Source organism: Ornithorhynchus anatinus, chromosome X5 (assembly GCF_004115215.2).
Source record: "Ornithorhynchus anatinus isolate Pmale09 chromosome X5, mOrnAna1.pri.v4, whole genome shotgun sequence".
NCBI classification, from domain to species: Eukaryota; Metazoa; Chordata; class Mammalia; order Monotremata; family Ornithorhynchidae; genus Ornithorhynchus; species Ornithorhynchus anatinus.
Window position 1 is genome coordinate 52,504,968 of NC_041753.1, and position 17,991 is coordinate 52,522,958.

The window sequence follows — 17,991 nt, forward strand, 5'->3', positions numbered from 1 at the left end:
GGCGTTCACAATTTAGAGGAAAGGGAGACCAGGCATTAAATCCCTATTTTACAGATGAAGTAACTGTGCCCCAGAGAAGTGAAGTGACTTGTCCAAGGTCGCACAGCAGATACGTGGCAGAGCCAGGATTAGAATCGAGGTCCTGTAACCCCCAGGCCCATGCTTTAACCAGTAGGCCATGCGACTTCCGTGGTCCCTGCCAATTTCCCACACTATCACTCTCTCATTCTCCTTTGCACCACTCCCAAGTTTTTGAAATCTCAGACGCGTTCAAGAGAAGAATCTACCGATCACCCTTACAGGCAAAGCCAGATCCTCTATATTCTCCATCGTCCCCGTTTTTGAGAAGCCCTACCACTCTCCGATACCACATGCAGAGATCTAAACCACGGACAGCTCCAATGGGGCACGGCAGACCAGCCGGGAAGGATACGCCATTCCTCGGATGCGTTTGATCTTCCCCGGATCCGTGAGCTGAATAGGTCTCAACATCTTCCTCACGGGACAGGAGAAAACGACTTCGCCTCCCCCTCCGGGGGGCATTCCTCTTCGGACAATCTGCAAACATTTCCAGGAAAAATAAGTGAGCAAGTCAGGAAGCGAGAGGTACATTTTGCACATCCACATAAAGAGGGCACTCAGAGGATTAACCGGCTGGGGGCTACACCCTTTGGGGATATTTATCTTGGGACTGGCCTCACCTAAAACGTCAATGACCTCGGGCTGGGGCGGGGGGGGGGGGGGAGAAGGTGTCCAATATGAGAGCCACCACAAACAGTGGAGTTTCTGAATATCAAAGTCCACAACCGAAGAGAAGCACTCTCAAAAGAGGAGGAGGGATAATAATAATAATAATAATAACAACGTTGGTATTTGTTAAGCGCTTACTATGTGCAGAGCACTGTTCTAAGCGCTGGGGTAGACACAGGGGAATCAGGTTGTCCCACGTGGGGCTCACAGTCTTACTCCCCATTTTACAGATGAGGTAATTGAGGCACGGAGAAGTTAAGTGACTTGCCCACAGTCACACAGCTGACAAGCGGCGGAGCTGGGATTCGGACCCATGACCTCTGACTCCAAAGCCCGTGCTCTTTCCACTGAGCCACGCTGGATGTATCTGCACGGTGGGAGATATCATCAGACTATTTCGGGAACCAACCAGAGAGATGATCCTGTGCCCAGATAACGTACGTGGTTACGTGGATTGACTGGCTGTCAATCAAGCAATCGATGATACTTATTGAGCACTTACTGTATGCAGAGCACTATACTAAGTACTCGGGAAGAGTACAAGTACAACAGGGTTGGAAGACACGTTCCCTGCCCACAAAGACCTTATAGTCTGGAGGGTGTCCACCGCCTGTTTCGCATCCTCGTTGGGACTGAAGGGAAAGTGTGATGCTGGCTACGCCAGATTTTAAAAAGACAGCCGCTTGGTCTGTGTGGATCTCTTTCCTATCTGTAATCGAAGGAAACTATCACCTTACCTCAGGGGGCTTCCACAAAAAGTGTACAATTTGTTTTTCCCCCACTCGGCCAAAAATCTAACCAAACAATTGTTTCAATCAATACGATCTTATAGAGTTGTCACTTAACACTGAACTTAATTATGACCGCATACGAAAAAGCAACCGTGATTACGTTTCGGGATTGACAGTAACCCTCTGTGTCGGGTAATGTCACAGCAAACAGTGGCCAATGCCTCATCTTGTCAGAAACACAAGGGATTCTATGAAAACCAAACAAGCAGGCATGCTGTGAGTTCTCACCTTCAGCTCGAATGCTTCACCATCTATTCCAAACTGTTTCAATAAAGGGAGAGCTGTCGCTTTAAGAACGTCCACCTGGGAAGTGATTTTGAAAAAAAAAATAAATAAAAAGGTACGATTACTGGAGGAAGATAAAGAAGAGAGACCCCCAATTCAGCTAGAATCGCTATGTGAAGGGATAGAGCGCTATGAAATGAGAAGCAGAATGGCCTAGCGGAAGGACCACGGGCCCGGGAGTCAGCGGACCTGGGTCTAATCCCAGCTCTGCCACTCGTCTGCTGTGTCACCTTGGGCAAGTCACAACTTCTCTGTGCCTCAGTTACCTCATCTGTAAAATGGGAACTATGACCGTGAGCCCTATGTGGGGACAGGGGCTGGTCCAACCCCGGTTATTTTTTTAATCTACCTCAGCGCTTAGTATAGTGCCTGGCACATAGTAAGCGCTTAACAAATACCATTTAAAAAAAAAAAGTTAGCTATCTGGTAAACAGCCTACTCTTGTTTGTTCTGCTTCAGGATGCTAGCCCAGATCAGAAAGGGGTTTGGACTAACCTCTGAGAGATGCTTCAGAGCATCCTGCCAGCCCCTTCTGCCTCCTCTCCCCCTGGACCATCCAAAACAGAGGGGTTTATGTCCAAATTAATCTCCGATATAACTTTCTTATGCCAGCCCAGCTTCACGATTTCAGGATCAAGGTTCTGGCTTTCACTCATCCCTCCTCCATTCCCCCAAGTTTCAGGTCTCAGGTTGGCAGGCCGAGAGGAACCGTGGTGCCAGTAAGCCTAGCAGCTCGGGTAGGTACAAAGAGTCCCTAAGCACCTTTTGAGATTATGAGCCCGGGTATGGCAAAGGGACAATTGCAGATGTGCAAGACATCATATATGTCCAGCTCACTCCACTCCTCCACTGCCCTCCCAGGAACTTAGGTAAAAGTGGGCTGGGGCTATGGGGCCCTGTTAGAATCTCAGGCAGTTTCCAATTTTCTGGATTGAATATGGGGTTGCATCGCTACATACCCATAAACCAGGACCGAGATAAGACAGCCTATATTTAAAAGCATCAGGGTAGAGAGGGAATTAGGAACTCCACCCAGGATCCCATTAATAGGACTGGTCAGGCTCCAGCTGCCATGACCGTGTATCTTGCCCGTTTGGAAGTATGGTTCAATCAGGATTTAAATCAGTAAAAGAGATCACAGTCCAAAATAATGAAGGAGAAGATTTCAAAGCAACTATTTAGAGCTCCAAGAGGTTTTAAGACTATCAGGCCAACTTGGAAATCTGCCAGGGAACCAGACCTTGCTTTAGGCCAGGCTTGGCTGCCTGGAGAACCCTAAGAAACCATAATGTTAATAATAATAATATAATGTTGGTATTTGTTAAGCGCTTACTATGTGCAGAGCACTGTTCTAAGCGCTGGGGTAAACACAGGGGAATCAGGTTGTCCCACGTGGGGCTCACAGTCTTAATCCCCATTTTACAGATGAGGAAACTGAGGCACAGAGAAGTTAAGTGACTTGCCCACAGTCACCCAGCTGACAAGTGGCAGAGCTGGGATTCGAACTCATGAGCCCTGACTCCAAAGCCCGTGCTCTTTCCACTGCGCCACGCTGCTTTCCAAACCAGATCTCTAGGGCAGAAGCGGCACAGAACTGGGAATCGGGAGACTTGGGTACTGATCCTGGCTCTGCCACCTGGCCACTGTGTGACCTCGGCCGAGTCCCTTCACTTCTCTGGGCTTCACTTACCTCATCTGTAAACTGGGAATGAAATACCTGTCCTCCTTCCTACTTGGCCCCACAAGGGACAGTGATTGGGTCCGACCCGCTTCTCTTCCATCTACTCCAGCGCTCGACACATAGTAAGCGCTTGAACGAATACCCCAAACTGTCCCCATGACTAGACTAAGTCACAATAACCTTCCTTTCTATCTCAGACATAGCTTGGCAATATATATATATATATATATAATGGCATTTGTTAAGCGCTTACTATGTGCAAAGCACTGTTCTAAGCGCTGGGGAGGATAGAAGGTGAAATACCCTACTACACCTACATCTTCTCTGCTGGGTTTCAGAGCTAGGAGTCAGATCTACAGCCCAGTTGTTGTTTTTTAAAAGTCCATGAAGACCAAGCTTCCCCTGCTCAGCCTGGGGGGCAGGCGGGGGAGGGGGAGAGAGAGAGAGAAAAGGTGTGGGGGGCGGGGTGGAGGGTAGAAGGGGACTTTTCACACTAGTAACTGAAAGCCAGCCAGTCTCCTCCAGAACATTCCAAATGATGTTTGAGGGGTGAAGTTGGGGGCAGGGGTCGCTGGCCTAAACCAACTTTTGACCTGGATAACAGTCCCACACTACTGGGGTTAAGTCCAGGCTGAGCTCATATTTCTGATCTGGGACGGGGAGGGTGAAAACAGTAAACAACGTGGAGGGTGTCAGCAGCCACTTTTACTCGTCTTCTCCAGTGTGATTTATGGTTTCAGAGAGGCCCCAAACCTGGCCCAACATTAAAAATCAGATGATGAGGTGAAGAACGCTCTCTAGAGCTAAGAACATAAATTACAACAGCACAGTTTAGTGGAACGATAGAGGACTAGAAATCAGCTATGCCACTGGCCTACCTTTGTAACCTCGGGCAAGTCACTTAACTTCTCTGGGTCTCAATTTACTCAGCTGTAAAATGGAGATAAAATAACTGTTCTTCCTCCTTAAGGCCGTGAGCCCCATGTGAGACAGGGACTGGATCCGATCTGATTGTCATATCTACTTCAGTGCTTACCACAGTATTTCGCACAAAGTGCTTAATACAGCCATCATTAACAATTAAAACCCATAGGGGAGGAGATGCGGGAGTACCATCGGTGGTGAGACACTTCGCCCTGCTATGGGAAGCTGGTCTCTTTCTACAGAACAAGTTATGATATGCTGTTGACATTGACTATATTGCCAAGGTAAAACCAAAAAAAAAAAGGGGGGGGGGAAGGGAGGTCAAGAATACTTGTTGGGTTTTTTTTTAAAGTTTTGGTAGCTCTTGGAAGAAAGATTGAGAGAATTCTGGAAGACTTAAAACTTCTCAAATAGGAAAGAGTCCATCCACTCTCCAGTTTATGGAACAGATGTGTTCTTGAAAAATTGAATCCTACTTTCCCATTGAATTTCTTCTTCATTATATAATGGGAATTACATTTTTCTCCCAGACACAGCTCTTTCCACTTTGTAAGACAGCACAGAGCTGGCTGACGCAGTTGAATCTCCAATTTGTGCATTACATTTTAACAAATTTTGCATATTTACAGACACCTACATCTAATTAGGTCAATAGGAAAAAAATGAAAATCTTATATTTGGGGAATATAATTGCATTGCAAAATCAGCTTCAGCACTAATGGGGCAGGTGCAAGGGAGGAGAGCTTTGAGCTAGTCAATCAATTGTATTTGAGCACTTACTATGTGCAGAGGACTAGACTAAGCACTTGGGAGAGTGTGATATAGCAATAAAACAGGCACATTCCCTGCTCACAACCAGTGGGTGGTATTCGGTCGATCTACGCTATTTATTGAGCACAGAGCACTGATCTAAGCACTTTGGAGGTGGAGTTCAATACAAAAAAAGTTGCTAGATACAATCCCCGCCCACAAAGAACCTGCAATCTAGAGGAGGAGAAAGACATGAGAATAAATGGCAGATAGGGGAAATGGGAGAGTATAAGGATATACACTTAAGGGAGGACAAATAGGGGAGGTGAAGGCTTAGTTAGAGAAGGCCTCTTACAGAGGTGTGATTTTAGTAAGGCTCTGAAGATGGGGGAGAGTGGTGCCCTGCCACATATGAAGGAGAAGGGAGCTCCAGATCAGATGGACGACTCGAGCAAGGGGTCCAGTGGGGAGACAGATGACTTCAAACAGAAAGCTGCTAAAGCGATAAAAGCGGACCTTCCTTCAGAATAATACACCTGAGCAGGGGCCCCAGCCAAGACAAGGAAGGAAAACAGGGCAAGGAGTGAAGGGATCAATCACTTGCATTTATTGAGCAGTCGCCGTGTGCAGAGCACTGGACCGAGCGCCTGGGAGAGTACCATACAACAGAGTTCGTAGGCACGTTCCCTGCTCACAACGAGCTTACAGTCTAGAGTCAAACATGAAGGCAGCAGCAATAGCCACTGAGCCTTAGGGGCCCATCTAGTTTGGCAATCAATCAATCAACGGTATTTATTGAGCACCGTGTGCAGAGCACTGTAATAAGCGCTGGGGAGACTATGCTACAACAGAGTCGGTAGACGGGTTCCCCGTTCACAAGAAGCTTACAACCTAGAGGGGGGAGACAGACATTAAAGTAAATTCCAGATATGTACTTAATCGCAGTGGGGCTGTGACTATCGAGTGTTCAGGCGACACAGAAGGGAGAGGGAGCAGGGGAAATGAAAGCTTAGTGAGGGAAGGCCTCTTAGAAGAGATGTGATTTGAGTAGGCCTTTGAAGGTAGGGAGAGTATAAAAAGAGGAAGGGAGTTTCAGGCCGGAGGAAGGGTACGGGCAAGGGATCCGCAGGGAGACGGGGAAGATCGAGATACAGTGAGTAGGATGGCGCTGGAGGAACGAAGTGCGTGCCCTGGGCTGTAGAAGGAAATCAGCAAGGGGAGATAGCAGAAGCGAGTTGATGGTAACGAGTTTCTGTTTGACGTGGAAGTGACTGGACAACCACTAGAGGTTCTTGAGAAGTGGGGAGAGACTGACTTTCATTTAAAAGTAAACAAATAACAATAAGCAAAACGTCCCCCTCTGCAAGTGCCTTGAGTGCCTTGCTACCTGGTGAGGAAGAACCCCCAAAAAGAGCTGCGGCGGAGACTCGGAGCAAGAGGGAGTGGGCCGCAGCTGTTTGGCTCAGCACTCCCCACCCCGGGCTGAGGACACCAGACCCCAGTCAGGTACCCTACACTGACAGCGACGATGAAGCCGTTCCCTCCCAAAGGCAGAGAGCCCAGATCCTTTAGCTAGTGGACAGCAGGGTATCCCTGGTTATCTGGAAACCAGGGAATAGTTGAATACCAGAGGACAGCCAAAGCCAAGACAATGGCTCCCAAAATTCCAACGCTGGTTTGTCACCATTCAAACTGACATGAGGAGACAGAGCGGATCACATTTTCAAGACTAGGGAAGAACCACAACTTGACGATGGATGGTGGGAACAAGAGAGAATCCCGCCAGCACTCGCAGGGGTTAACAGGAAAGTGAATCCAGTAACCGTTTGTGTCAAGCCTGGAACGCACTTGTAACTCGCTCATTCAATCGTATTTATGGAGCGCTTACTGTGTGCAGAGCACTGTACTAAGCACGTGATAATTATGGTATCTGTTAAGCGCTTACTATGTGCCAAGCACTGTTCTAAATGCTGGGGTAGGCACAAGGCAATCTGGTTGTCCCACATGAGGCTCGCAGTCTTAATCCCCATTTTACAGATGAGATAACTGAGGCACAGAGAAGTTAAGTGACTTGCCCAAGGTCACAACAACACAGTGAATGGAGGTCACAAGGTAATTCTGTTACAGTTCATTCATTCAATCGTATTTATTGAGCGTTTACTGTGTGCAGAGCACTGTACTAAGTGCTTGGAATGGACAAATCGGCAACAGATAGAGACAGTCCCTGCCCTTTGACGGGCTTACAGTCTAATCGGGGGAGACGGGCAGACGAGAACGATGGCAATAAATAGAGTCAAGGGGAAGAACATCTCATAAAAACAATGGCAAATAAATAGAATCAGGGTGATGTACATCTCATTAAACAAAAAAAATAAATAGGGTGATGAAGATATATACAGTCGAGCGGACGAGTACAGTGCTGAGGGGGTGGGATGGGAGAGGGGGAGGAGGAGAGGGAAAGCGGGGAGAAGAAGGTTTAGCTGCGGAGAGGTGGGGGGCGGGGTAGAGGGAGCAGAGGGAGAAAAGGGGGGAGCTCAGTCTGGGAAGGCCTCTTGGAGGAGGTGAGCTTTAAGTAGGGATTTGAAGAGTGTATTCCCCCAAGTGCTTAATGCAGCACTCTGCACACAGCAAGCACTCAATAAATACCACTGATTGACACACCACTCAGAACAACTGAAATTAGCTTCACTTTGATACCTGAAACTACAGTTGAGTAACTGCCCCACGACAAGTGGCGGCTTTTCCCCCTTTCTCTCTTCCTGCAAACAGGCTTCCCTGTGCAGATGGGCCAGCGCGAGCTTTGCTCAACAACCCCCATCTCTAGGCTTAAGAAAGCACTCTGTGACCTGAGCCTCAAATGGCTCGTTAACTTCTTTTTGAGTTTCACTCGCTTCTTCTCTCAGAGCCAGGGGAAGAAAGCCTATTCCAGGAATAAAGACTGGACTGGAACTTTCCAGAAGAGACATCGTGCTGAGAAATATGAAGAACTCTTTCAGCATCCCCCAGTTGGGGCTTCTATTGTGGTCCTACCGAAAAAACCATCACGGCCACGGACAGAGGCAGACAAGTTAGTCATCTTAATGGTTCCGTGAGTTCCCCGAATGCTAATTCCAGAAAGAGTCCGGGACGCTGCTTCTTTCTTGAAAGCTCCATAGTTTTCCAGGACATAAATGCCAAGGGTCAACGGTTGATAAGCATTCTGAATAACCTGTACAAGACACTACCAGGCTTTCAGTTTCTGCAATAAACTGGATATCCCGTGAAATGGGATAGAGAAGCAGCGTGGCTCAGTGGAAAGAGCGCGGGGTTTGGAGTCAGAGGTCATGGGTTCGAATCCCCACTCGGCCACTTGTCAGCTGTGTGACTTTGGGCAAGTCACTTAACTTCTCGGTGCCTCAGTTACCTCATCTGTAAAATGGGGATTAAGACTGTGAGCCCCACGTGGGACAACCTGATTCCCCTGTGTCTACCCCAGCACTTAGAACAGTGCTCGGCACATAGTAAGCGCTTAACAAATACCAACATTATTATTATTATTATTATTATTATTACGGAAGCACCGGAAACCAGATGACGCCGTTTTAGGGTATACAGCTTATGCCTTGTAGGTGACTTCGACCGAGGGTACCCCGGAGAGCGTATACCATCCCGGGGCTCTGCAAGTAGGCAAGAGGGGGTCTGTCCGTTCGATGGTAATCTCCTAGAGGGCAAGGACCATTAACTTCTGTTGAACGTTCCCAAGAACCTACTTAGTGCTCGATAAATGCTACGAAGAATGATGTGCATGGTGATTTTAATACCCCAGGTGGACATTCCATTGAGATGATCCAACCACCACCATAAAGATCTTTGGGAACAAATTAAGTGTCCCCTTTTCCATTCACTCCTTGCACAGGCATTCCCTCCCAGCCCCAAACACCTCCCCACCTCCTCTCCCAGGCCTCTTGGGAAACTGACCAGAGAGGAGGTTAGGGAAGTCATGAGGTTGGCGGGGAGGGGAGGGGGAGCTATGTGGTGTGGTAATGTCCAAGGGCAAATCAGAAGGCTTAAACTCTATTCTACCCCAGCTCATTTATTCAGTGACTTCTGGGAAGTTTCTCAACCTGCAGTGACTTCAGCTTTTCCCACCTCCCTGTCAACCAAGTAGGGCTGGGAACATTTGAGCCGAAGATACTTATGTGCAAGGCCCCATGCAGTAGGTCAAGAAGCATGACTGGATTTGGTGATTTTTAATATAACAATAGGTCCTCAGTAAACATCACTGCTACGTGCCAATCACCACGCTAAGTGCCGTGGTAGATAAAAGACGGTCAGCTCGGACACAGTCCCCGTCTCAACAGCAGAACGGGTATCGAATCCCCATTTTACGGAGGAGGAAACTGAGGCACGGGAGTGAAGTGACCTGCTCGTGGTCACCCGACGGGCAAGTGGCAGAGCCGGGACTAGAGCCCGGGTCTCCTGACTCCCGGGCCCACGGCTCTTTCCACTGGACCGGGCTGCCTTCTAGAAGGAAGATATCAATAGAGATGTGTCAAATAGGCTCTGGTGGGAAGAGTTGCAGGTTACTTTGGTTTTCTAGCGAATCTATTCCACAGCAGAATACCTGGACCGGATCAGGATCTCGATACTCACCGAAGGGTCTACCTGATCGTTGGTTACTCCTCTGAGAACTATCTTTAATGGGCGCTTCATGAATGGAGCTAAGCAAAGGAGGCTTTCTAGGTAATACCCAATCCCACGATGGATACTGCAGTCGTGTTCCACGGGACCACCGTACAGGAGACCTGGCTGATAATATAAGGTCGTACCTTTCACAAAAAGAGGGAGAGAGAAAAACGTTCAGTGCCACAATACAAAGGTTCCGAAAGCAAAAACCGCTCAGTGACTCCAAGTCTACGTCACATCTGTTCTTGGAGGCGAACTGACTGGAAGATTTCCCAAGAGCCTTCATCTTAGTCTTACCAGCAGGGTGCCTATATCCCAAACACCTGGGATAGGGTAGAAGAGTGGGCGGTACTTCTGATTTCCTACCAGTGTCACCCTAACCAGTAACCATGCCACCACGGAATTTTGTTCTGCAAGCGTGAGACCCACTGATTAACCCAGGAAACACAGCAGTCAATCAATCAACCAGTGGCATTTGAGCGCTTACTGTGTGCAGAGCACTGTACTAAACGCTTGGGAGAGTACGATGCAACGGAGTTGGTAGACGAGTTTCCTGCCCACAGAGAGGGCTAATGTGAACGTAAGTGCCGTGAGGCTGAGGGCGGGGTGAATTCCAAGCGCCCAAACGGTACCCGACCCGCACATTCCGCTCCTCTCAAGTCAACCTACTCACTGTACCTTGATCTCATCTATCTCAACACTGCCTCCTCGCCCACGCCCAGCAACTCCCTCCCTCTTCATAGCCAAAAGACGCTGAGAAGCAGTGTGGCCTAGTGGATAGAGCACAGGCCTGGGAGTCAGAAAGATCTGGGTTCTAATTCCAGCTCCTCCACTTGTCTGCTGGGTGACCATGGGCACGTCACTTAATTTCTCTATACCCCAGTTACCTCATCTGCAAAATGGGGATTAAGACCCTGAGCCCCACGTGAGACATGGACTGTGTCCAATCTGATTAGCTAGTATCTACCCCAGAGCACAGTCTGCGCACATAGTAAGCACTAAACGAATACCATTAAAAAAAAAAAAAAAAAGACCAGCACTCTCCCCCACCTTCAAAGCCTTACTAAATGCCCATCTCCCTCCCAAGAGGCCTTCCCTGACTCCTCTATTCACCCTTCCTTCTGCGTAGTCTATGGGCTTGGATCTGTGCCCCTTAAGCACCTGATATTCACCTCCAGCCCCACACCACCTATGTACGTAAACCATAATTTATTTAATGTCTGTCTCGGCGCCTCCAAACTGTAAGCTCCTGGGGGCCTTGAAAGGAACAAGAGGTCAGTGTCGAGGAACAAAGTTTGTGAGCGAGGGAGTAGTGGGAGGGAGAGAGGAAGAGACAGAGAGGCATAAAAAGTGATAGAGAACAATCGAGCCAACCAAAGCATCTAGTGGCAGGTACTGCAGACATATGCAGCAATAAAATAAGCTTACCTGTCTGATTTATTTCAATTCTAGAGCCATTAGTTATTTTATCCAGCAGCCTGATGAAGCTTGCTTCAAAATCTGTCGAGAGAAGCAAAGAGATCGACTAAAATGTCAGATGCGTGCTCCCAAACATTATTTCATCACACAAGACCTGTAGCTCTGCGGCACTGGAAAAACAGCTTATCCCAAAGTATCTCAGTTTCCCCCCACTCAGAGTCGGAGAATGCCCGTTCCCGTCACGGGAGTGTTGTGTGGGATGATTAAGAATCCAAAGTACTAACACTGTATATTTATTCTAAATTCCACTAATCGATCCACGGTACTCATTGAGCGTGTACTGTGCGCAGAGCGCACGGGAGAGTCCGATACAACAGAGTTGCCCACAACGAGCAGACGGTCTGGAGTGGGGGGAATCGTTATTAGAGACAGTTCAGCCTTCGCCTTAAAGACAGAGAAATCAGATGGGACGTTAGTTTCAGCAGCACAAAAACTGCAGAGATATGCTCTCCCTTCCTCTTCAGAGTCTGCAGCAATGGAGAAGTGGAGGTGGAGAAGAGACACCCCAGGATTTAGCAGTCCTCAGATCAGACGCGGTGCCTGTCCCCCACAGAGCTCAGAACCTAAAAAGGTAGGGAGAGCAGGTGGCTTATCCCACTTTACAGATGAAAAAAAACCAACACAGGCAGAGAGTGGTTAAGTGAGTTATCTGAAGTAACAAAGCAGGTCAGAGGCAGAGCTGGGACTCAAACCTGGGTCTATCTAATAATAATAATAATAATAACGTTGGTATTTGTTAAGCGCTTACTATGTGCCGAGCACTGTTCTAAGCGCTGGGGTAGACATAGGGGAATCAGGTTGTCCCACGTGGGGCTCACAGTCTTAATCCCCATTTTACAGATGAGGGAACTGAGGCACAGAGAAGTTAAGTGACTTGCCCACAGTCACACAGCCGACAAGTGGCAGAGCTGGGATTCGAACTCATAAGTCCTGACTCCAAAGCCCATGCTCTTTCCACTGAGCCACGCTGCTTGTCCCAGTCCCAGGCTCTTCCAGTAGACCGGGCTGCCTCCCTAAACCCACTTGTACCTGTAAAAAAATTCAAGATTGTGCTCTTTACCAATTTCACTTTGTTCTATTTAGCGATAGCATTTTAAGTTGCGAGTCATTTAACAAAGAGTTTATTAGTAATTTGCAACTTTTTAAAGAGCGTGGCCCCCGTTTGATCACATAATCACATTAGTGGCCCAGTCACAGAAACGAGTGCAACCTGTGTCAGAGAGCAGCAGAACGTAGTAGGAATGGTATTTATTAAACACTTGCTGTGTGCAAAGCACTGGGAAAGAACGTACGGGTGAGAATTATACACAATCGAAGTAACAAGGTGGCAGCCACATAGCCTAAGACCAACCAGTAGATACCAACTATTCTGAATTTACTTCATACCTGCAAACCACAGGCCAGATCTGTGCTTACGAGTCGCGGCTGTGGTCTGAAAAGATTCTCAGTACTTTGTAAAATGAAAATACTCGATCCCCAAGCGAGGAAGTAGGGAGACAGCACAAGTCTGCTTTACCCATCACCTATTCTTTCTCCTTCCTGTCCCCACTCCCCACCAGAAGGACCCTGGGCGCTTTCACCATCCTTACGAGAGTAAGCAAAGCCACTACGAGTGGCTAGCAGTGAGCATCCGTTGCAGCTTCAGAAACCTGCTGCCTACTGCTGAGAGGGGAAAAATGGGGGAGGGAAAGAAATAATAATAATAGTAATGAGAGTATCTATTCAGCACTTACTGTGTGCTGAAAATACTGGGTGACAACACAAGGAGGGAGTCAGACACGGTCCCTGTCCCCCGTCGGTGCCGTAACGATATAACAGACGTGCCCTGCCCACGGCGAGCTTACGGTCTAGAGGGGGAGGCAGACGGTCGTAGGTAAGTGACAGGTATGGACCTAAGTGCCGTGGGGCTGGGAGGGGGGATGAATTAAGGGAGCGGGTCAGGGGGACGCAGAAAAGAGCGGGAGGAGGGGAAAGGAGGGTTTCGTCAGGGAAGGCCTCTTGGAGGAGGTGTGCCTTCGGGAAGGCAATTCGAGGGCGGAGCGTGGCTCAGTGGAAAGAGGCTGGGCTTCGGAGTCAGAGGTCACGAGTTCGAGTCCCGGCTCTGCCACTTGTCAGCTGTGTGACTGTGGGCGAGTCACTTCACTTCTCTGTGCCTCAGTTACCTCGTCTGTAAAATGGGGATTAACTGTGAGCCTCACGTGGGACGACCTGATGACCCTGGATCTACCCCAGCGCTTAGAACAGTGCTCTGCACGTAGTAAGCGCTTAACAAATACCAACATTATTATTATTATTATTATTAAAAGTTTAGGTGGGGAGAAGGGATTGGGGACAGGCACGACAGGACTGAGGAAACGGTAAAACACAATCCGGGCGGACAAAACCGGCTCGAAGTCGCAGCGGCGATGGAGGAGTCTGAGAGCGGGCGGGAGGAAGCCAGGAGCGGGGACCCTCTGAGGCGGGAGGGAAGGCAGTGGTTACCGCGGTGCTCTTCTCGGCAGCGACGGCCGCGGGCGAGAGAGCGCGGGAGCAAGCTTTTATCCCCGGAGCGAGTCAGGAACGGGGACCCTCGGTGGGAACGAGACGGTTACCATGGTGCTTTTCTCGGCGGCGACGGAAGAGTTCGAGAGTGCATGGGAACAACTTTCAGCCCCGGCCCAGTAAGCAGGGAGCACGCCCGGAGCGGGGACCCTCGGTGGCGGGAGGGCAGACGGCGATTACCCCTGTGCTTTTCTCCGCAGCGATGGAGGCGTGAGAGCCTGCGGGAGCGGCTTTTATCCAGGGCCGAATGGGGACTCTCAGGGGCGGGAGGGCAGGCGGCGAGGGAGCAGCTTCAATCCCCTCTCCCACTTTACCCCTTCTACTTGCCTGTAAAACAACCAGAATGTCTGGGGTTCCTCTAAAAACAATGCAACACTGTACTGAGTCGCTCCTCCAGACAGATGAAGTTCCTGTGAGCGAGGGGTCGGGGGGATACAAATGTTTTCACTGCTTTAATATGTATAAAGTACATACCTACCAGCAGGAAGGAAACTGTCAATACATCATACTCCCAGAACCACTAAGCTCCCTCTCTGTCCCCCTTAAGAGGTCCGAGGCAGAGAATAGAAGGAGATGCTATAGCTTGGTAAAAGGATGACAAACCAAGAAACCAACTACAAAGGGCAAACCTTAGTCCCAGGCTGGCTCTGAAGAAGCACCTTCCCTAATTAGCTAGTAATGGTATCTATGTAGTGTTTACTATGTGCCGAGTGCTACGTTAAAAGTGCTGGCCTGGACACAAAAATACACAGTTCAGACATCTTGTCCATAATCTAGCTGGGGGAAGACACACAGAACAGAGAAAACAATGATAGGGAATGAAGAAATAATTTAAAATATAAGAATCAGTAACTTGGGATGTAGGTAAGTGGACGATAAACGGTCCTTGGAAGGGGACTTGTGGATCCAATCAACAGAATTTATCAAGTACTTACTGTGGGCAGAGCACAGTACTAAACTCTTGGGAGAGTAAAATACTGTAAGCCCACTGTGTGCGGGAAGTGTCTCTCTTTACTGCCATATTCTACGTTCCAAGTGCTTAGAACAGTGCTCCGCACATAATAAGTGCTCAGTAAATGCGACTGAATGAATACGACTGAATACAAGAGTTGGAGAACACGTTCCCTGCCCACAAGGAGCTTACAGTCTAGAGGGGGAGACGGCTATTAATATAAATAAATTAACTGAGGTTTACCAAACAGGCACCGGGGTGGACACAAGCAAACGGAATTGAACGCAGTCCCTGTCCGGTGTGCGGCTCACAGGGTCAATCCTCATTTTACAGGTGAGGTAACTGAGACCCAGAGAAGTGAAGTGACTTGCCCAAGGTCACACTGCAGATAAGTGGTGGAACCGGCATTAAAACCCATGACCCTCCGACTCCCCGGCCCGTGCTCTCATCCACTACGCCAGGAGTCGAGGGTTCCAGACCGGTGCAGACTCCCCACCATCTTAACGTTTCCAAATGCCTTAGTTCATGGTGTCATGGAGGCTTCTTGTTTGGGGGGGCCCGGCTTTTGTTGGCTCCTGGGTGGGGGAAAGAAATAGGATCTTATTTCACCTAAAATCACCTTCTTCTCAACCATCTCTACACCCACGCACCCCTTTAACATCTTGTCCCCATCCACCCCACCCCAGTCCCAGTCTGACCATCCATTAGCACCTTGTTTCCCTTCTACACATTTCCATTATGTCTCTTGTCCCCCCAGCGACCTCCCAGCTCCAACCTCTGTTCTCTCCGGGCCTCCCCCAAAACCTATGTTGGACCAAAATATCCAAAAAGGAATAAAATTCCCCAAGCCAGTGTTTCATGTGACCTCTCCACAGCTCCTGACCTATGCTTGAAATGTCTATGCTGGACTGTAAATATAACTAGATTGTCATTCCTAGGGGTACGGTTTATACTGTACTCTGTACAAAAGGCACTCAGTGTATATGTAGTGATGAGGATAGTGAATACTTTATAAGAAAAAGATGAAAATGGAAAATCAGACAATTGATTCACAATGGACAGTTCAGTAACTTGAATCGCACATATTTGAGTCTATATCCCCTAGGCTCTTTGATATTCACCCTGACACCAGCACTTGAGGTTGATTTTTGCCCCTTCTCAATACCTCCCTTTCAATTTTGAAAGACTGCTCAGAGTCCTTTCCTTTAAGTATACAGGGCACTGGAACCAGCACAGCCCTTACCATGTGCACCGGGCACTTTACCTGGTTGCGAATATTTTATTTGACCCACATTCATTAAGGGGGAGTGGTTTTGCTTAAAGCAGCTTGCTTTCAGACAACAGCAGAATGAAAACAGGGCAATTAGGATTCTGGGCATTGAGCTTAAGGGCGAAAATCACAGTCTTGGGCAGCCAAAAAGCTTCAGTCGGTGGCTGCCCGACTGCTCTTATAGCCAATAAGAATAAATTAGCAGCTTTCCGGTCATAATGACTAAAATGTCATCACCGCTAGACAGTGTCTAATCAATGTCTATTATTGGGCAGGGGAGAGGAACTGAGTGGCTTCCCTCCAATCCTCTGACAATACTGGGGTAAAGAGCATGGACCTGGGTGTCAGAGGACCAGGGTTCTAATCCTGCCTATGCCACTTGTCTGCTGTGTGACCTTGAGCAAGTCACTTAACTTCTCTGCACCCCAGTTTCCTCATCTGTAAATGGGGGTTCAAAACCCGTTCTCCCTTCCCCTTATAGTGTAAACCCAACGTGGGTCAGGGATGGTGTCCAACTTGATTACCCTGTATCTACCCCAGTGCTTAGAACAGTGCTTGACACATAGTATGTGCTTAACAAATACCATAATAATAATATTGCTTTATCACAAACTATTTAGAGAGTGAGATTTGCTTTTCTACTCACCCCTCCATTTTCTCCTATTTTTTTTTTTAAACTAACTGCCTTTATTTTCAGTCTCCTCTTCAATCTTGATCTTACCGAACAACAACTTTTGGGAGAAGAGAACCAGAATCCAAGCTGTCAGAAATGGCTTCGGAGGGTTGAGCTGGGGTATTCTGACAGCAACTTTGGAGGTTTCAAGATTTAAAGATAGATCAGTTGGACCATATAGGCCAAGAAGCAGCGGGGCCTGGTGGACAGAGCATGGGCCTGGGAGGCAGAGGACCTGGGTTCTAAGCCTGCCTCCACCCCTTACCTGCTGTGTGACCTTGGGCAAGTCACTTAACTTCTCTGTGCCTCAGTTTTCCCATCTGCAAAATGGGGGTTCGATACTTGTTCCGACCCCTAATTAGAACATGAGCCCCATGTGGGACATTTTGATCTAGTACCTACCCCAGTGCTTGGCACATAATAATAATAACATTGGTATTTGTTAAGCGTTTACTATGTGCCCAGCACTGTTCTGAGCACTGGGGTTGATACAGGGTAATCAGGTTGTCCCACGTGAGGCTCACAGTTAATCCCCATTTTACAGATGAGGTAACTGAGACACAGAGAAGTTAAATGACTTGCCCACAGTCACACGGCTGACAAGTGGCGGAGTCAGGATTCAAACCCATGACCTCTGACTTCCAAGCCCGGGATCTTTCCACTGAGCCACGCAGCTTCTCTAGTAAGTTCTAATAAATACCACAATTATTAATTGTGATTAGGTAGAATTAGGCACTCTGCTGGAAGTCAGGGAACCAGACTTTATTCCTGGCTTGGCTAGTGCCTTGATGAGATGCTGGAAGAGTGTTGGTCAGGAGTGCCAACTTTTCATTTTATCCACGAGGGCAAACTTGGTGCAGGATATTAAGGGGCCAGGGAGAAGAAAAGAAGGAAGAGAAGAAAAGAGGGGGGAAAGGGATCAGAAGGTAAAAGGGCACCTTCTCTTTTATGTGATCAACTTGAAGGTTCATCCACTGGCTCTGAGGCTCCATCATCATTCTCCCTTTCCCATGTGCTCTGTACACTGAGGAGGGGGGCACCTACTACACTTATCCTGCCTACTGCACTGTCTTTCACCCTCCTCCTCCTCCCTCTCATCCTGGCCCACCTCTTAGTTTGTGATCACCGGGCAACCAAACCAGAAACTACCGTTGCCTTGATTTGCAGCCCCCGTGGGGGCTAGCATCGCTTTCTCCTCCTGGCCTGCAACCCGCCACCGTGATCCCACCG

The 17,991-nt window shown here is 48.4% G+C and overlaps 1 protein-coding gene across 1 annotated transcript in view; it reads right to left on the minus strand.

The window, feature by feature from the left end:
* RCL1 (RNA terminal phosphate cyclase like 1) overlaps positions 1-17,991 on the minus strand; it is a 41,118-nt gene that overhangs the window by 19,358 nt on the left and 3,769 nt on the right. Inside the window, exons 2-5 of the mRNA XM_029054702.2 lie at positions 11,275-11,346; positions 9,814-9,989; positions 1,770-1,844; positions 434-558 (exon numbers count right to left, since the gene is read on the minus strand). Of these exons, the coding sequence (XP_028910535.1) occupies positions 434-558; positions 1,770-1,844; positions 9,814-9,989; positions 11,275-11,346 (448 nt within the window). The remainder of the gene's footprint in view (positions 1-433; positions 559-1,769; positions 1,845-9,813; positions 9,990-11,274; positions 11,347-17,991) is intronic.